The sequence below is a fragment of the Phaseolus vulgaris genome, chromosome 10 (assembly GCF_051622355.1).
Source record: "Phaseolus vulgaris cultivar YP4 chromosome 10, ASM5162235v1, whole genome shotgun sequence".
Taxonomy (NCBI): Eukaryota; Viridiplantae; Streptophyta; class Magnoliopsida; order Fabales; family Fabaceae; genus Phaseolus; species Phaseolus vulgaris.
In genome coordinates, this window is record NC_143507.1 from 29,752,010 (window position 1) to 29,772,825 (window position 20,816).

The window sequence follows — 20,816 nt, forward strand, 5'->3', positions numbered from 1 at the left end:
TTTAAAAAGAAAGTTTAACAACAAAAAGTAGATATCTTTGAGAGGAAGTCCAAACCCTAAGTAGCCAAAAAAAACTCCATTAACGATTAAATCAACAAAAAAATCAATAATGAAAACAATCATGGGGACAGAGGAAGGAAAAGATTTCACCTTGGTGCTTGAACATACGATGGATATGAAGGAAAATTCATTCCACTACCGGTTGCTGCAAAAACTGAAATATAGATGGAAAAAAGGTGTAAAAAGGTTTAAAAAGAAAGTTTAACAACAAAAAGGAGATATCTTTGAGAGGAAGTCCAAACTCTAAGTAGCCAAAAAAAAAATCTCCATTAACGATTAAATCAGCAAAAAAATGAACAATGAAAACAACCATGAAGACAAAAGAAGGAAAAGATTTCACCTTGGTGCTTGAACATACGATGGATATGAACGAAAATCCATTTCACTACCGGTTGTTGCACAAACTAAAATATAGATGGGAAAAAGGTGTAAAATAGTTTAAAAATAAAGTTTAACAACAAAAAGGAGATATCGTTGAGAGGAAGTCCAAACCCTAATTAAGTAGCCAAAAAAAAATCTCCATTAACGATTAAATCAACAGAAAAATCATCAATGAAAACAACCATGAAGACAGAGGAAGGAAAATAGTTCACCTTGGTACTTGAACATACGATGGATATGAAGGAAAATTCATTCCACTACAGATTGCTGCACAGACTAAAGAAAAAGGCGAAATGTGAGAAAAAACATAGAGCATACCCAGAGAAGAAGAAATCCAAGAAAGGGTGAAATGTGTCTAGAGAAGAAGAAACCCAAGAAATGAAAATGCTTGAGAGAAACGAAAAGGCAACGAAATAAAGGCGGAATAGAAGTGAGAGAGTAAATGAGAGAAACCAAAATAAAAGAAAGAGAAAGGCGTAAATGAGAGGAGAGAGGGAGATGTGGGTGATAATAAAATGAGAATTTTGTGAAACGTGTAAGTTCTACGGCGTGCTACTTGTAAGTTCTACAGCGTGCCACTTGTCACTCCCAGAATGAGTTTCAGATTGCTATTTTTAGTTAAAATTTCAAATTTTTTCTAGTTGAATTTTTTTTTAGAACTTACCGTGAAAGTGCCTTCTATTTATATTATAGATTGATACTATGATATACATTGAAATTTTTAGCCTTTCTGAGTTTTCAATACTTTATTTAGAACATAAATCTAAATTGAATTTTACTCTATTAAAATTTATTAGAACAATGATATACATAACTTTTGGAGCAAATTGCTTTCTTAACCTTAAGAAAAACTAAAAAACATGTAACACATTTAATGGTAGTTGAGAAGTTGATATTAAATGCTAAGTTGGACAATCGTCGTAGTCTGTGTCGGTAGAGGAAATATATAGTTGCAGTGCTTATGCATCTCAGATATGATATAAGTTACTACCAAAGAATAGCTTCTCTTTCACTCTCAATCTTTGATTATAATGGCTGAAATAAGTTCCTTTGCATCCCAAATTCAGTCTTCTAAACCTATTTTCTCCAATGCTAATTTCTCAGAGCTTGCAGTGATAGAACATCTTCTTCATGCTGATCTTTACTCAGCCTGTGATGATGAAATACCCACTATTGATTACTCTCTTCTCTTCTCTGATAGCCCTAATCAGCAACTGCATGCCCTTCAATGCCTCCGTCATGCTTGCCTAGAATATGGCTTCTTCTATGTAAACTGTCTTTGCTCTTTCTTTTCTCTAATTTTTTTTTTATAATAAATAATTTTAATATCTAATTAACTATATATCAAGTATTTATCAATTTTAGAATTTAAATAACTTGTAACTAACTTTAATAGTTAATTAATTTTAACAAAAAATCTTCCTCCCAAAAACCTTGTTATACACTCACTCATTACAACAACTTGGTCCATCAAAAATCCGTGCAACTCCATACCAAGTAAAGCAAGCTGCATATTACAACATATATATATATATATACAGTTTCTCATTGTTTGATATGTATGCAGTTGGTAAACCATAGCATCCAAGATGGAGTATTTGACAATATATTAAATGGAGTTTCTGATTTCTTTGATCAAACAACATTGAATGAGAGTTTTTTTTTTCCTGTTTTTTTTTGCTACAACCAAATTTCTACTTACTCCACACTGCACTGTTGAAAATAAGAGTTGGAAGAATACAATCACTGTTACATCTATATCAGGGTATAAGCATGAGGGAAAGGGAAAGGAAAAGGGAGAGGGAAAGGGAGCAAGAGCGTTGGAGAAGGAATAGGGAAAGGGTACATCGAAGTAATTTTGAAGGACCTAAGGCAAATCTCCCGACAAAGAAGTCCTGGGTAGAGCACTCATCCACGTTCTTCTTCTCAAACTTCCCAGACAATCATGGGGAGTACGACATGTTCAGAGTTTTTCGTAAATGGGCCAGAGTGAAAGAGGTTTTTATCTCAAGACGTCTAAACAGGTGGGGAAGGAGGTTTGGCTTCGTGAGATTCTTTCCGGTCCCAAATGAAGCTAGTCTGGAGAAAAAGTTAGATGGGATTTTCATTGGAAGCTTTAAACTACATGTTAACCTTCCAAGGTATGGTAGAGCTGAGAAGGAGCATAAGTATGTGAAGTCTAGTTACGCTAGTAAGGAGTACAACAATACGAGCAGACCAAGGGATAAGAGGGAACAGATCGTCAGGGGGTTACGACGTGACAACTCTAATAGAGCCCTCTATCGGGGTGATCACCTAAAGCCTACACTCTTTTATGCTGAAGTGGTCCGCAATCCAGCACAGGGGAGTTGGAAAGGGCCAGTTTTTGAAACAACATCCAATACCCCGCCTTGGCTGATTACCAGTGCAGTCGGAAGGATGTCCCCAGATGTCTCTTTTGAAAATCTGAAGGAAGAGTTCGTCAAAGGTGGTATGAGCAGAGTCAGATTGAGATTTGTGGGAGATAACTTGGTTCTTTTAACACCGAACAACAGTGAGAGGTTAGAAGAAATTATCTATCTAAACAAGGACTGGTTCGACTCCCTGTTTGTCTCTGTGGAACCATGGTCTGAGTCATATGTTGCAAGTCATAAAATAGTCTGGGTAAGGTGCTATGGTATCCCTCTATCATTATGGAACAAAGACTGTTTTTCGAAAGTAGTAAGTGAAGTAGCCTCCTTGGTAGAAGTCGACGAATCTACTCTGTTGTGGGAGAATCTGGAGTACGCTCGGTTGCAAGTGCGACTGCTAAAATCTGGTAAAGCAGAAATGATGAAGAGCCTCAGGATAAATGGCAAAATGTATAATGTGACCATTGTTGAAGAGGTTGTTACTCAAGAGAGAGGGGAATGTTGGTGCTCCCATGATCACTTAACCTCGTTCGATACTGTCTCCTCTACGGATACCTTGGTGGAGGAAACGTTTTTTTCTGGACGGTCCATACAGGGAGACGATGTATCCAATCACAGTGGTGTTAGGTGGAAGGCGGTGGCCGTGGCGGAAGAACAGGACCATCTTCAAGTGGAAACAAAGCGGAAGCTTTTGGAGGAAAAGGCTCATAGTGATAAGGGGTGTCAGGTCAAAAGTGACTTTCCTTTCACAAATGAGGTAAAGCGTGTGCAAGGCATTTCTAAAGGAGGTGCAGCCTTATCTGCGGCAAACCAAGTCAAAGCTGCATGTAAGGTAATCCAACAATCCTTGGATAACCTTTTAGATGGGGTCCAGGTGTGTAATTCTTGTTCAGTTGGGCCTAAGCAAGGGGTACCCCAAGGGGAAAACAGAAGTGTGTATAGTAAAAAGGCAAGTGAGGAGGGCCCAAACATGGTTAGTAATGGGATAACAGCCACACAACCTTGTAAATCGGACAAGGTCGTTGCCAGGTCATCTCCTCCTCCTTTCAATTTATGTGTGTTGGAGTCTGGTCATGGCATACACCGAGGAGCGACGTCACCAGTGGTTTCTGTCTCGGGTGTGCATCCATGTCATGCGGTCCATGAATGTAGCGAGGGAGTGGGCTCCTCTTCGGGTAGCTCAGACCCACAATCAAGCGGTAAATCCAGGCAGAGTTAGGAGGCGAACATAGAAGGATCTTTTGGGAGTTCAAAGGAATCTGATCGGATGGATATGGCTAGTAAATCTTCTCCGGTTCTACGTAGACTGCGGGACAATGGTCAGTCAGTTGCCCAACCGAAGTGGAGAACAAATGGTGGTGTAGGTTCCTCTCATCAAGGTGCAAACTCCTCTTCCAGGTTAAGTCATTGTTCTTTTGCAGAATCGTCCACTGACATTAACTTGCGTAACAATCGGATTAAGAATGAAGTGAAGGCTGCAGAATCTGTTAGAATTTGGGACTTTGGGCAAACTCTAGGAATGCAATGCTCAGGGAATGTAAGGAATGTTGTAGGGGAACTGGATTGTATGGAGGCAAGGGAAAATGAGACTAAAGAGGGGTCTCGGGTGGGAGGGCCAATGGACTTAGTATGATAATAGTCAACCTCAACATCAGAGGTTTGGGAGGGGGGGTCAAAGCAAGGTATCTGAATCACATTGTGTCAAAGGAGGGCGCTGAATTTCTCTGCTTGCAGGAGACAAAATCTTCCTCTTTTACAGAGGCCAGATGTTTCTCGTTATGGGGGAATTGCAACATTGGCTGGGTGTTCAATGCAGGAGTTAATGGGGCAGGGAGCTTAGTAACAATGTGGCACAAAGAAGCTTTCTCGTATGGCAGCCATATTATAGGTACTGGCTTTATCGCTATTGTCGGGTATCACGTTAAAGCAAAGTGCCAGTGTGTATTAGTAAATGTCTATGCAGGTGGCAATCTTAAAGATAAGGTAGAGGAGTGGGAAGCTTTGACGTTACTCAAGCAATCTCATGTTAATGTAGCTTGGGTCGTGTGTGGTGACTTTAATGCTGTCCGAAGGGAGGAAGAAAGGAAAGGGATTAGAGGTTGTTCTAGCCAAAAGAAGGAGATGGAAGGGTTCAACAGTTTCATTGATAACAATGCCTTAGAAGTACACTTGGTATAAGGCTAATGGCACAGCAAAAAGCAGATTAGATAGGTTTCTTGTCTCTGAAGAGTGGCTCCAGACTTGGCCAGCGTCCAAGCAATATTCACAACCTAGAACAGTATCGGACCACTGTGCCCTAGTCTTGAAATCTTGTAGTAGAGACTGGGGCACAAAACCGTTTAGGTCCCTTGATGTATGGCTTAAGGAACCTGGGTTTAAGGATATGGTGAAGGACAAATGGGAATCCTTTGAGGTGCAAGGTAATAGTATGTCTATCCTCAAAGATAAGCTTAAATTATTGAAGGCAGAGCTTAAAGCGTGGAACAGAGATGTTTTTGGCTGTGTGGAAACAAACAAACGTCGTATCATATCTGAAATTGAGGAGTTGGATGGTAAAGACGATGTTGAGGGTCTAGAGAAAGCTGGGAGGATGAGAAGGATGGAGTTACTTAGTCAACTGGGATTGGTTGACAAAAAACTTGACACCATATATAGGCAAAAAGCAAGAGCGAACTGGACCAAGCATGGTGACATGAACTCGAAATTTTTCCATAGTACCATCAGATGGAGAAGAATTAAGAATGAGGTCAAAGGGGTGGAAGTGGATTCACAATGGTGTGAGGATCCGCAGATTGTGCGTAGGGAAGCAAAGATGTTGTTCGAAAAGAGGTTCACGGCCACACAGGAAGTGGGTGTTAATCTGGGGTCAGTGGTGTTCAAATTTTTGCCTGTAGAGGTGAGTACAAATATGATTACTAGCTTCTCTGAGGAAGAAGTAAAGGAGGTTGTTTGGCAGTGTGGAGGATCAAAAAGCCCAGGCCCGGATGGCTTCAACTTTAATTTCATTCAGCATTGTTGGGATGTGGTTAAACCAGACATTATGGCTGCTATGCAATTTTTCCATGCTACTGGGTCTTTTCCAAAAGGGTGTAATGCGTCATTCATTGCTCTTGTACCCAAGGTAAGGGACCCTTCCTCGTTAGACCAGTTCAGACCCATCTCTCTTGTTGGAGTTATCTACAAGATTGTTACTAAAATCCTCTCAAGTCGTATGAAGAAAATTATGCCAATGATCATTGACGAGTGTCAGTTAGCTTTTCTAAGTGATAGAGGGCTCTTGGACAGTGTTGTTATGGCTAACGAAGTTCTTGAGGACATTAAGAGAAAGAAGAAGAGTGGGGTTTTCCTAAAGGTGGATTTTGAGAAGGCGTATGATTCTGTAAGGTGGAGCTTCCTGCTAGATATGCTGCGGAGGATGGGTTTCCATGATAGATGGCTTTCATGGGTCAAAGGGTGTCTGACTTCCTCCTCTGTATCTGTACTAGTTAATGGAAGCCCCTCGGAGGAGTTCAAACCATCTAGGGGTTTGAGGCAGGGTGATCCTCTGGCTCCTTTTCTGTTTCTAGTGGTAGCTGAAGGGTTAACATGGTTGGTGAGACAAGCACTGAGAATGGATCTGCTTAGGGGAGTTAAGGTGGGAAGGAATAGTATTGAATGTTGCCTGCTACAGTTCGTAGATGACACTCTTTTCATGTGTGAGGATTCCTTTGATAATATTTTCGCCATAAAAGCCATTCTCCGATGCTACGAATTGGCCTCAGGTTTAAAAGTCAACTTTCACAAGTCAAAGTTGGCTGGTATTGGAGTAGATAGTTTTGTCCTGAACACTTATGCTAAGACCCTGAATTGTAATACTATGAGGATTCCCTTTCAATATCTGGGAGTTGAAATAGGAGGAAACCCAAGGAAGAAATCGTTTTGGGAACCAGTAGTAAGGAAATTGGAAACCAGACTTAGCTCATGGAAAGGTAGATTATTATCTATGGCGGGTCGTATCTGTCTACTGAAATCTGTATTCACAGCCATTCCTTTATTCTATCTATTCGTTTTCAGAGCCCCGGTAGCAGTGTGTAATAAAATCAGCAGCATCCAAAAGAAATTTCTCTGGGATTGGGGAAGACAGAACAAGTCGATTTCCTGGGTTAGTTGGGACAATGTTTGCAAGCCCTTAGAGGAAGGAGGCCTAGGTGTGAAGGAGATAAGGAACTTTAACTCTGCCCTATTGTCAAAGTGGAAATGGCGACTTATGCATGGCGAGAGTGGTAAATGGAAAGTAATCCTTAACTCTAAATACGGCTCTGAATCAGATGTAAACCAGACTAGTCTAAAGTACCAATCTTGGTGGTGGAGGGACTTGGCCAAGATAGGGGGTGATGGGGTGGAAGAAGGATGGTTTAAAAAGGCTACTATGTGGAAGTTAGGCAATGGTGCTTCAGTGAGATTCTGGGAGGATGCGTGGTTATGCTCTACTAGTTTGAAAACTCTGTATCCCAGACTCTACTCCCTGTCCTGTGATCAAGGCAAGTCAGTGAGGGAGGTCGGGAGTTGGGAAGAGGACAGGTGGCGGTGGGAACTGTCCTGGAGAAGGGATAGGTTCGAGTGGGAATCTAGTATGGAATCAAATTTTTTCTCTATGTTGAATATGGGGACTGTGTGTGAGGAAGAAGAGGATCATCTCATCTGGAGTGGGGATCTGAATGGTGTCTTTTCGGTTAAGTCAGCTTATTCAATCTTGGCTAACCATCAACACCCCCGTATAAAGGAAGGGATATTCTGCAATCTCTGGCAAGCAAAAGCCATGCCAAAAGTGCTTGTCACAGCTTGGAGAATTCTTTTGGATAGAATTCCAACTAGAATTAATTTGAACAGGAGGGGGGTGCTGGTAAATTCAACCCTATGTGCGCTTTGTAATATGGTAGAAGAGTCTTCTCAACACCTCTTCTTGGACTGTATTATTGCCCAAGGTGTCTGGTCAAGGTGTTTCCGTTGGATAGGCATATTGGGGGCCCAAAACAGAGGCATTCAGAACCATATGGAGAATTTCAACCTTATTCACCTCACTAATAAACAGAACCGGGTTTGGTTAGGTGTATGGGCGACAATTGTCACTTGTATTTGGAATCAGCGAAATTTGGTGGTGTTTAAGGAAGGGATCCCCGATGCTGATGAAATTCTTCAAAGTGCTCAATTACAATCCTGGCTGTGGTTGAAACATAAAGTAGCTGGCTTCTCATATGCGTTCTCGGATTGGATTTTGTATCCGTACCAATGCCTCCTTGCTGTTCTGTAAGTGGGTCATCTGGTTGCCTTTGTAAATCTTCCAGTTTCTTGAAGGGGATGGGTTTGTGTAGTTTTTGTTCTTTGTAGACCAGTGTGGAATGTTGATGGTAGGAGGTGGCGGGTTATCTCAGGCTGCCTTGTTGTGCAATGGTTATTATTCATATTAATAGTACAGTGGTTTGTGATCTGTCTATATCAACAAAACAGCTAGTTTTTCTGTAGGCGAACTAGTACACACGTAGGAGGATGTGAGTGGCGCTCTCGGGTTGGGGTCTTTGTCTTCAAACACCTCATAAACCAGGTACTTTAGGTGTAGGATTTTCTACATGTTGCTGGCGCTGCTTGTGGCGTCCGAAGGTGTTCCAAAGATGAGTTGTAGATGCTGTCAGGAAGTTCCTAGGAGAACGGCGTTTAGGTAATTCGAGGAGTGCCAAGGGGGCTCCAAGGGTTGATTTTGCTTAAACCCTTCTTTTGTAAATGCCTCCTTTCGGGATCAACAACCATATTGTGATCTGTTTGCTTTGGTTCTGGGAAGCTCGGGTTAGGTAATCTTTGCTTTTTTGGGTTATAACACTGTTGCCTGCTGTTGTTTAAGAAGTGAGAGGTGAATTGTCTCTGCCAGTTTGGTGGAGGGGATTGTGTAGTGAGGACAGCAGAGTCCTAAGGCTATAAGGGTTAGGATGTTGGAGCATGGTTAATAGTTTGCCATCAGGTGCTGAGGGGCATATCCTGTATCTTCCTTTGGGGATGGCCTGTGCTACAGCTTATACTGATCCAACAAGGATATCAACTTGCATCAAAGGCCTCACGTACCAGATAACAGATTTTTTAGCTAACGTCGTTTGTAGTTTTGCAGGTAAAAAGGTGCCCTTTTTCAGAGTTGAAGTATGTCCTCTACACCAGTGTTTTACGCTTGCTGCTGGTGATCCATATTCTTAGGCTTCGGCTCTGCTCTCAATGAACAACAGGAACAGGGTGTCGGTGGTTGTTTGTGGGCTACTGTGTGTAATCTTGGTCTATGTTGTGTAGAGTGTTTAGTTTGCTTTTCCCCTGGTTTTATGGACATTAGTGGTGAATGTAGTTTTTTTGGTTTTTCATAGAGGGTGATACTAATGTCCATTGTGTACCTTTTGTAGATGCAGTGAAAGTTTTTGGTTTTGTAGGTTCCTTTTATCTTCGGGGTGTTAGGTAGGGTTCTTTTGAGGGCGTAGTAAGCCCTTCCCACCAGCTATCAGTGTTTAGAGGTTTACTGGTATAAGGTTCCATAGCTCTTGGTAGTATACATCTTACAACTGTCCCTGTTTGGGTCTTCTTTTGTTCTGTTCTGGTAAGTGTATAAAGGGTTGGGATACCCCTTTGTATCCCCTTAATTCTATTTCATTCTTTGCTGATAAAAAAAAAAACAACATTGAATGAGAGAAGGATCTACAGCAAAAGAAGTCCATCGGATAGAATCAGATGGGAACTAAACTCCTCCACTGGGGAAAACAGGGAATATCTGAAGGTTGTTGCGCATCCTCAATCTCATTTTCCTTCCAACCCATCTGGTTTCAGGTACATAATAACTACACAAAACCTATTTCTCTATCTCCCTTCATGTTCTAAGGTGTTTCATATTTTTTTTATTATCAAATAATTAAATAAAATTAAGAGGGATATTTAAGATATCTCCACCCTTATACATAATTCGATACCTTCAAAAAAGAGTTTCTGATGTACAAAACGAGCCAGGAAGAATAAAAAATAACCGTTTGCTGCTTAAAGGCATACAAAACTACACCCGCAAACATCCTGCCATTAGAATCTGGTAGAGAACCTCACCTTACTGTTTCTGAATTGGCCAACTCCTCAACACCCCAACACTCCAAAAGTATTTAAATTCAATATTTCTAAATAACTAAAGCTAAAGCTGTAGTAGAATACACATGTATCTCTTCAGCAGGATTCTTCATGTACCTGTGACTTTGGGCCTCAACCATATACTGTTCTTACTTAACTTCATAGTCTACCTTTCTCCACCAAACCTTGCACCCACTCAAACACACCCTATCAGTCTTACTGCACCATTTTAGCCTTTCTAAAATCTAGTTATCTCATTTATTCTTTTATTACACTTTTATAACCTTTCTAAAATCTAGTTATCTATAGTTATGTTAACATTTTCAAATTAATTGTTATTATTTTATTTACAAAATTATATAATTATCTATAATTTTATGTTTACTTCAAAATATAATTCATTGGTTCAATAAAGAAAAATATTACACCTTAATTCTGATAACTTTATCTTCATTCACTAAAATAGATTATATATATTATTTTTAGTTGAAGTGAATTACAATTATTTAGACCAACATTAATCAAGTTTATTTTTACAATGTTGATGGTTGAAGTGACTACAAGAAAATAATTCAATATAAATTAATTTTAGAGATAAAGATACATTGATTAAATTAAATATTATTTTATAGATTAAAAAAAATTAATGTATCTAAATTAGTTTCTATTATTATTAAATAATTTTTAAATTGGTATATAATATTATCTACCAAGATTTAAATAATTGATAGCTAAATCCTAGGTACTAATTAGATACAAATTTAAAAATTATTTATTAATAATAGAAACTAATTTAGATATCAATAATTTTTTTAATCTTTAAAATAGTATATAATTTAATTAATATAAAATTATTTATTTTTTATCTTTCAATTAATTTTTATTTAATAATTTTTTAATAATGTTTGTCTTGCGTATACTTAATGTCACGGCTATCTTTATCAAGGTTTCTTGTAAAAAACTTTAAGAAGATTTTAAACCTTCTTTAAGTGTTCTTTAAAAAAAATGTTCTTAATTCCGCAAAATAAAATAATACAATTTGTAAATTACTCTCCAGCATATATAAATTTAATGAGAAAGGTAGCTATCTTGGTTTAACTACTATGGCATTCCCTCTTCCATACACTACAAAAAAATCCGTATTATCTATGGATTTTTACCCACGTATCTGAGTCCGTAGGTAAATTTAGTATTATCTACGGATATTACCTACAAACAACATTACCTACGGACATTACCCACAGATTCTGAATCCGTAGGTATATTAATAATATTTAATATTTTAATAATATATAATAATATGAATAGTATTTAATAGTATTTAATAATATTAATAATATTTTATAATATTAATAATATTTAATATTTAATAATATTTAATATTTAATAATAGTTAATAATACTAAGAAAATATAATAATTTTAAGAATATTTATTAATATTAAGAATATTTAATAATATTAAGAAGTTATAATAATATTAAGAATATTTAAGAATATTTAATAATATTAAAAATATTTAACAATATTAATAATAATAATATTAAATATATGAATAATGTTATTAATTTTTATTTTATTAATTATATTAATATTGATAATTATACTCATAAGTATAATAATAATCATAATATGACAACAAAACTTGACTGATGTAATGGTTAAAGGTTCTATGGACATTCCTTAACATTAATTTCCTTAAAAATTCCCATGAAGTTGTTTTGGGTTATTTGGTGCATCAGCAAAATTTTAGAAGAATATGGCAAAGAAATGAGAAGGGTAGTAATTGGATTGGCGAGGACAGTGTCTAAAAGCTTAGGGTTTGAAGAACACTTTGTAGAGAAGGCATTGGAATTGAAGTCAGGGTTTGAGGTACTGGCCATGAACCTTTATCCCCCCAATGCCAAATCCAAGGGAGCTGTTGGCTTGCCATATTATTATTATTGGACTACTGTTTTGTTATTTGTTGGACTACGTGATTTGGTTGTAGATTATATAGCATGATTTTTTTTTATAAAGGTTAAAGCACACCTCTAATGTGTTAGTTAATTTATTTCATTCTTTGTGAAACAAATTTTTTTCCTCCATCATCTTTCTTTTAATGCCTTATTATTAATAAACATTTTTCCTCCTTCTCACCATTTGGCTTATGTTTTTAACATCAATCAATTGTAGATTTTAACCAATGGGATGTATAAGAGTCACATTCATCGAGTTATTGTTAACAACAATAAGGTGCAAAGGATATCTGTGGTTGGCCTTCATGGACCTTCACTGGACACATTGATCAACCCTAACACAAAGTTTGTTAATGAAAAACATTCAAAGAAATATCGTGAGATGACTTTTAAAGAATTCTTGAAAGTGAACGGGGATGATGAGGTTGATGTGCAATCATCACTTGAGCAAGCAAGATTATAGTGAAATTTGCATTTATGTTCTCACACACCAAAGATTAGTGTAAAATACATGCACATCATTATATTATGCTTCACTTAATATGTTATAATAAGGTGTGGATAATTTAAGTCTTCTCCCTTCTATTCTATACTTATCATATTCATATTTCTATTGTACTATCATTTCATCCGGGTATAAAGTAGTGTATGATTTTCTAAATAAATTTAAGCTCTTCATTATATATAGTTGGAAAATAAACTCTCAAAGAACTAGACTAGAAAGACAATATTATTTCTTTATCAACTAAAAAAGAATATAAACTAAAGGAGACACTAGGGGTGCTCAACCTATTTAAACACATCTATATTCTATTTACATAGTATATTAATTAGACTCTCAAAGTACTTCCATAAACATTTCAATCACATAATGCCCTAGCCTCGCTAGCATTGTCTTGATAATTACAATGCTTATTAGTTCCAAATACAAATTTTGCAGCTTCGTTAACAATGTAGTTCTAGCTTGTAATATGTGTCTTCCTATCCATGATATTGTTGCCAAACATATACACCATTAGAGTCATGATGCAAGGTGTGCATTTTAGAGGAGAGTTCCTCTTCCGAAACTTATCTTAGCTTGGTTGTGTTTTTTTTTTTAATCAGAAAAGAATCAATCAAATTATATAGGGTGCACTTTAGGGGTGCTCCAACCCTTATGCAATTCCAAAACAAACCTATCATAATCCCTCCCTACTGCATTCCATCATTAGTAATACATGAGGGACTTCAAAATCAATATTTAAAAGCTTCCTAAAAGACAAAGCAATTCATTTAAACATAACCAGAACTGTCAAATATTTTTCATCATTGTTGGCCATGCATGGGATTCCAAAATCCCTACTTCATTCCACATCTCTTTTGCGCCTTGAGATGGTGGAAAACCGCAATAGCAGTAGTAAAACTGTTGTTGTCAACTTTTCCAATAGTTGCAGCAGAAGAAATTGTGTTTCCTCTCCTTCAGAGTCCATTGGCACCCATCTCTGACAAACTTCTTCCTCTCCCTGCAATCTCCAAAAATAAACCAACAGTCCCTTGTTTTTTCACAGCTTTCCAGCAACAGTCTTCTATTCTCCAAAGCACCTTCATTCCATTGCCACCTTATTATGAGATAAATATACTTGAATCATATATAAGCCCTATCTTTTTCTTCATCGATGTCTTGATTCCCTTTCTTGATCTTCCCTGCAATGTGAATGACATCACTAACAATTTAAATCACATTCTAGTGATAGTTCTACAACCGTCGTTGATCGAGTCATTGTTGAAAATTGAGATTTTCAATAACAATTCAAACCATTGTCAAATATATCACCTACAACGATAATTCTTTGCAAAACCGTCCTCATATACACAATTCAAACTTTACAAATTATTTAATTACGACACCAATACTACAATTTTGATGTGGTGTTGGTAGGGGTAAGTGGTGACAACGACAACGGTGAGGAGTGTGAGTAGATCTAAAGACAATAGTGAGAGATTGAACTAGTGTAACTAACCAACAATAACAACAACATTGAGGTGTGGAAAGAAAATGAAGGAGTGACAATGTAGAAAAGTGAATGAGTGATGCAATAGGCGAAGTTAAGAATAAAATTATCTTTTACAACAACGAAGAATGAGGAGACAAGAATATGATGAAGAGTGGTGGTGACAAAGAAGGGAAAAACAAAGTGTTAGGATTCCAAGTGTGAGTTTGTCCCACATTGAGTAGAAATATGCATGAAGAGCAATATATAAAAAAAGAAGACCCACATACCCAATGACTTAAGGTTTCAGGTTGAAAGTTGTGTCTTGACGTTCTTATATGAAATGTTCATGGCTCATTGGTGTCAAATCATCCTCACATTTTCCAATAAAAATTCAACAAAATAGTGCGGTGAGCATCGAACATAAGAGTGGTTAAATCCTGTATTGTAAGGATTCCTTGTGTCGAAAGTTTTCCTGACAAGGAGTTTTAGGTAAGCGTGTCCCTTTGTGATAAAAATGGCGGTACAAGTGGTCATGTGAGAGGTTGTATTGTTATGATTCCTTCTATCGAAAGTCTTCCTGATACGGAGTTTCAGGTAAGTGTGTCCCGTTCTAATAAAAAAGATGGTACAAGTGGGTAACCACTTCTGCTTGTGCGGAAGTACCAATGTGGAAGAAACTTGCACTTGAAGGGGTGATTGTTAGGATTTCGAGTGTCAGTTTGTCCCACATTGAGTATGAATGTGCTTGAAGAGAAATACATAAGAAAGAAAACCCACATATTCCATGCCTTAAGGTTTTGGTTGAAAGTTCTGTCTTGACTTTCTGAAATTCTCATGCTCATTGATGTCAAGTCACCCCATTATTTTTGTTTTTTAATAAATCTCAAACCTGCATAAAATTTCCAATTCCAGAAAATCAAAATATTTAAAACCATAATTTAAATATGAAAAATACATACAACAAATTATAATATTATACAAAAAGTTTTGCTAATATATGAAAAAGTATGTCTTTCTAATGATTTATCTATCCTAAGGTGTTATACATGGTTACAAAATACTTTGACCATGTTGTTCTCACATACTTCAATGCTTCCGAATCTAGCGGGTGTTGGTCGTTGAACAACTGTGACATTTGAAATTTTTTGAATTAGTTCATGAATAATAAACTTCAAATTTTAAAGTGTTTATTGTATTGAGGTATTACCTGATCCCAACCTTTATTAATTGCAGCTTGCAAAATAGTCAACATCCACTGCATAACATAATAACCGCATTCATAATTTCCAGATTGCCTGTTGGACTGCATGTGAAAATAAATGTATTAAATGAATGAGTGAAACACATTAAATTGAGTGAACAAATGTACTTTAAACACCTTAAGGTACATCTAAGTGAGTTTTTGTGCGTTTGAACTTCTCCTCCCACACAACATATTATATCCAGAGTAAGCACTAAAATAATAAGATTTCATGTTAGAATACATAACATTATATAATGTATAAGTCATAATAAATATTAAATGAAACTGTCGTACCTATCTATAATGTTTTTAAAATAGGTAGGGGGTTTTTATGCAAGGAGTAAAACCATGGAGCGGTATGATCTTGAACAAATATGATCAATAGTTGCCAATGACGCTTATATAACAAATCAGTTAATTAGTTTCTCTTATTTCAATAATTTATTATAACTTATTTAATAAATAAGGACTTACTCTTGGATGTTCAGAGCAAAATAAATTTGTTTTCCACCATTCTTTAAGGCAGTGATGATGTATGTTTTTGTTTCCGACTTCTTGTTTCCAATTAATTGAATGACTTGAGGGTTTAAAAACCCATATATATTGTGTTTCCCCTCATCGATGCATAATCCAAAAAGATACCTAAATTTCAATAAGTTAGTACTAATATATTTAATAAATCAAAAGTATAAAGATTTTAATATTTGAACTTACTTCATCCATAATTGCATAACTGTTATGTTAATCTCTTGATCTCTGGATGCAAGGTCCTACAAATCAGACATGTGAATGTACAACGATAGATTACTATCCCTTCCAAAAACATTGGCATCCCATGGAACCTCTAAGACGGGTGTATCTAAAGTTGTAGCAACTTTCACCAATGCCACCACAGGATCATCATTGGAGAATATTTTCTTCTTTCACAAAGGCAGTTTTGTCTTAGGTTCCTGCTACTCATTAACAAACAAACAAATACTTAAATTAGTTAGAATGTAATATATTTGATATATAATTCTGTTAGTATTAGTGCAAAGATATACCATAGAGTCTATAGGTCTGACGAGATGTCTAGGCCAGGCAACGAAAGTATGTAATGTCTTTGCTACAATTGTGACCTCAGCAAAAGAACTGCAAGATCACCATAAAGGATCTTCTCCACCGTGACCTTCATGAAATTAGAAGGAAGAGGCACATTGTGTAACATTGTGACCCCTTCATAACATTTACCCAAGGCAATGAATAGGGTTAAAGAATTACACTCAACATATAACTCCATTGTCTAGTTGAGCCAAAGTCATCTCACGATAGATCAACCATCGAACAACTCCCTTTAGTGCTGAATTTCTTAATAGGAGGCGGAGGTGGTTGATCTTCTACCATAGTAGGTGGTTGCTGAGAGAGTCCTAAACCCTCCCACTGCTTTTTGAACTCCCTTTCCATTCGCACATTAAATTCTTCCATGAAGCTTTCTTTAAGCTCTTGAGTTACCTCGGTCTTTAACTGCTCACTTAATTGTAGTAAATACTCTTGGCTAGGTTGATTGGACGATTGTTCCTTGCTATGTGATGAAGGTCCAAAGTATGACCGAATCCCAACCCCATATCCAGCTACACGAACACATCCAGGGTGCTCAAGTTGTACGAGAGCAACATTAAGAATTTCATTGCGACCACATGGATTAAAAGTCTCCTTTGTTGATTGCTAAGCAAGAGAATCCTAAAACAAATGAAAAGAAATTGTCAAACTTCAACACAATGAATTTAAAATAACACAAAGAAAACATATTTCTTACAATTCGTTCAACTGTTTGTTCTGTAGACTTAGAACTCCATGTCCCTGATGGGTTTATACGAGCACCCTTCTACATCTCATGTCGGGGTGGTGGGGATGGAGGCCTAAAAGAATCTATATTATTCATTTCCTCAATGGAAGTAGAACGTGCTTTAATCTTTTCTTCAAACATCTTCTGCTCTAACAACTTATAACCACCACAGGACAATAAATGTGGGGTATCATTATGTGCCTGACTGGCTTTTACTTTGTTCTGAACCTCCTATCATAACATTCATTGATAGTACAAAATAACATCGCATGCAATCAGAAAGATTCATTCTTAAACGCATCAAACACATCAACCCCTTCATTCCACAATAACTTCAAATCTTCAATCAATGGATTAAGATAAACATCTATGTCATTTACAGGTTGTTTTGGACGAGATAACATCATGTATTTACGCTTCATACACAAAGCAGGAGGTAAGTTGTAAATCACTAACAAAATGGGCCATGAACTATGATTACTACTTAAATTTCCAAAGGATCATTCCATCAGTTGCCAATCCAAGTCTTAAGTTTCTTGATTCTTTTCCAAATTCTGGAAATTCTTTATCAATCTTCTTCCACTGCAAAGAATCAGTTGGATGACAAAGTAGTCGATCACATTTTCTATTATTTGCATGTCACCTAAGGTTTTTAGCATCATCTGTATTTGCAAACAAACGCTTAAGCCTTGGAATTATTGGAAGATACCAAACAACCTTAGCACGAGGACCTTCCTTTTTGAATTCATCAATTTCATCATTCTGACCAACTTTAACCTTATAACGTGACAAACCACACCTGGGACATCTTCTTAAATCTTCGTACTCATTTCTGTACAAAATACAATCTTTAAGACATGAATGTATTTTTCTATACTCCATACCCATTGGACAAAGTATTTTTTTTGCCTCATAATTTCGATTGGGTAAATTTCCTTCTGGAAGCATGTCCTTAAGCAGTTGGAGCAATTCTGTAAAGCTTTTGTCAGTAACCTTAACACTGTTGATAATCGTGTGAAGTTAGTTGAACCAAGATACAAAGGAGTTTATGCGTCATTAGACATATTTTCGAAAACTGCATTAGCAAAAGATTATGCTCCCACATCACGAATCATGTCTTCTAATCTATCGTCCACTGAGAAATCAACTTCCTCTAAAGCTCTGCGCACAGTTGGCAAGTCAAATAATTCACCATGCCAAGTCCATGTTGTATAATTTTTCAAAAATCCATCACACAAAAGATGTTCTCTAATTTCGGAAACACTCAATATCCTTCCATTCAAACAATTGACACAAAGACACTTTATTTTTACTCCATTATAATTACTAATGGAATAATGTTGCGCAAATTGTAAGAATTCTTCAATCCCTTTTTCGTAAGCATCACTTATCCTTGGTGTATTAATCCAACTCCGATCCATAGAATTGGTAAGCTAAGAAAATCAAAATCAAAATTGGCGAAAGTCGGACACCTCCGGACTCAGAATCAGTACATTCATCAGGTAAAAACAATATCTAATATAAATCAAAATTGTCGAAGGTCTGACACATTCGGACTCAGAATCACAACATTCAATACATTTAAACAATATATAAAAACAATATATAACAATTATTAATTAATAAATATCTAAATAAAAATTAATATATTATTAAATAAATAAATAAATACTAACTTGGAAATGGAGCGAAACAAGAGTAATAGAGAAGTTGGTGCCTTTCCGCGGGAATGCAGAAATGTTGGCGCGAAGGCTTATAAGGCAACGACGGAGTCGTGCGGTGACAAGGTCGTGCGGCGATCACGAGGAGCACGCGTGCTAAAGTTACGAGCGAAGGACCCACGCAACATCCACAATGGCAGCGCGCGGAGGACCCACGGGCGGGGCGGAGCCATAGTGAAGAAGCTCCGCAGGTGCGACGCGAAGACAACCTACGATGTGGGGCTGGCCAGTTGTGACGAGGCACGACAGCTGCGGTGCGAGGCAAGGAAGGACGACGGTGACGAGCAACGACAGGTTCAGACTAAGCGGAGAGAGGGCGTTGTCCAAGCGGAGACAGGTGCAAGTAGTGGCGACCGGTGTGGCGAGCTCAAGGACGATGGCACAAAACCCTTTGGAAAAGTGAAAAACAATGAAAAGAAGAAGTGAAGAATAGAGAAGATGCGCTGAAGCATAAATTTGAAATCTAAGGAGAAACAAAGACGGTTCCATAAGGAACCGTCATGATAAGTCTTTTAGCAGGTTATAAAGACGGTTCCCTTAGGAACCGTCATGATATGTCCCACTTATGAAGACGGTTCCAGTAGGAACCGTCGTGATATGTCCATGTTTCAAGTTTTAAAGACGGTTCCGTCGTGATATATCTAACTTATTTACAAAATTGCCACCGTTTTTTTTACAACGATGGTTATTTATAAATCGTCTTTCTTTGGAGTCGTTAATGAAGTTTTTTGTACTAGTGATGTCATTCTCATCCAACTTTGTGATCAAGTTGAGGTACTTTTATTCAAATTATTTTCTCCATAAAATAGTTTGTATGTTTTATATATAGTTGATTTTATTTTTTAGGTATCTTCTTATTGTGAGAACAATGTATAACTAGTTTCCCTTTCCCTTTCGGACGACTTTTGAGGTTGTAACAAATTACTTTTTTTATTATAGTGTTTCTTCCGGCATCTTAATAAATTTCTCCTTATACTCAATTATTTTTTGAACATACTGTTTTACCCATTTTAAAAATGACTTATGGATTGTTCGTTTCGAATTGTTTTTGACACATACTTTCCGGAACACATTTTATGAATTTTGGATTTATTTTTCTGGAAATCCTAAAAATATGTTATGGAAAGAATATTCCATAATGATTTTTTGTCTTTTGGATTTCTTATTATGGAAACATCTTTTGCTTACAGAACACCCTATTCCAGAATCACCCAAAACTGTCAAGGGTAATTTTGATATTTCGAAGAATGTAGGGGTGCAAGAAGAAACACTCTTGTTATTATTGGACTATTGTTTTGTTATTTGTTGGACTAGATGATTGGGTTGACATTAGTAACATGTTCTTTTTGTATAAGGGTTGAAGCACACCTCTTAATTGTGTTAGTTTTTAACATCAATCAATTGTAGATCTTAACCAATGGGATGTATAAGAGTCACATCCATCGAGTTATTATTGGCAACAATAAGGTGCAAAGGATATCTCTCATTGGCATTCATGGACCTTCACTGGACAGATTAATCAGCCCTAGCACGAAGTTTGTTGATGAAAAACACCCAAAGCAATATCGTGAGATGACCTTTAAAGAATTCGTGGAAGTGAATGGGTATGATGAGGTTGATGTGAAATCATCACTTGAGCAAGCAAGATTAGTGTGAAATTTGCATTTAAGTTCTCACACACCAAATATTAGTGCAAAATACATGCATATCATTATATCATGCTTCACTTAATATGCTATAATAGAGTGTGGATAATTTACGTCTTCTCCGTTGTATTCTATACTTATCATATTCATATTTCCATTTTACTATCATTTCATTCAGGTAGAAAACAGTGTATGATTTTCTAAATAAATTTTAGTGTTTCATTATATATAGTTGGAAAATAAACTCTCAAAGGAACTAGACTAGAAAGAGAATATTATTTCTTTATCAACTAAAAAAGAATATAAACTAAAGGAGACACTAAGAGTGCTCAACCTATTTAAACACATCTATATTCTATGTTAATTAGACTCTCAAAGTACTTCCATAAACATTTCAATCACATAAGGCCCTAGCCCTGCTAACATTGTCTTGATAATTACAATACCTATTAGTTTCAGATACAAATTTTCCAGCTTAGTTAAGAATCTAGTTCTAGCTTGT

General features: G+C 36.7%; 1 protein-coding gene across 1 annotated transcript; it reads left to right on the top strand.

Moving 5' to 3' along the window:
* Positions 1-1,472: 1,472 nt before the first annotated feature.
* Positions 1,473-20,324, top strand: LOC137815864 (2-oxoglutarate-dependent dioxygenase 19-like). Its single transcript, XM_068618977.2, has 8 exons — positions 1,473-1,709; positions 2,009-2,085; positions 9,519-9,665; positions 11,691-11,931; positions 12,926-12,941; positions 13,825-13,833; positions 19,393-19,442; positions 20,076-20,324. The coding sequence occupies exons 1-8, from the start codon at positions 1,473-1,475 to the stop codon at positions 20,322-20,324; spliced, it is 1,026 nt and encodes a 341-aa protein (XP_068475078.1).
* Positions 20,325-20,816: the final 492 nt, after the last annotated feature.

Bases quoted from the DNA above. Each gene is read 5' to 3' on its own strand.
- LOC137815864 (XM_068618977.2), top strand. From the start codon at position 1,473: ATGGCTGAAATAAGTTCCTTTGCATCCCAAATTCAGTCTTCTAAACCT. The intron at 2,086-9,518 runs ATTGAATGAGAG...AAAAAAAACAAC, and splicing joins GATTTCTTTGATCAAACAAC to ATTGAATGAGAGAAGGATCT. The intron at 19,443-20,075 runs GTACTTTTATTC...AATCAATTGTAG, and splicing joins AACTTTGTGATCAAGTTGAG to ATCTTAACCAATGGGATGTA.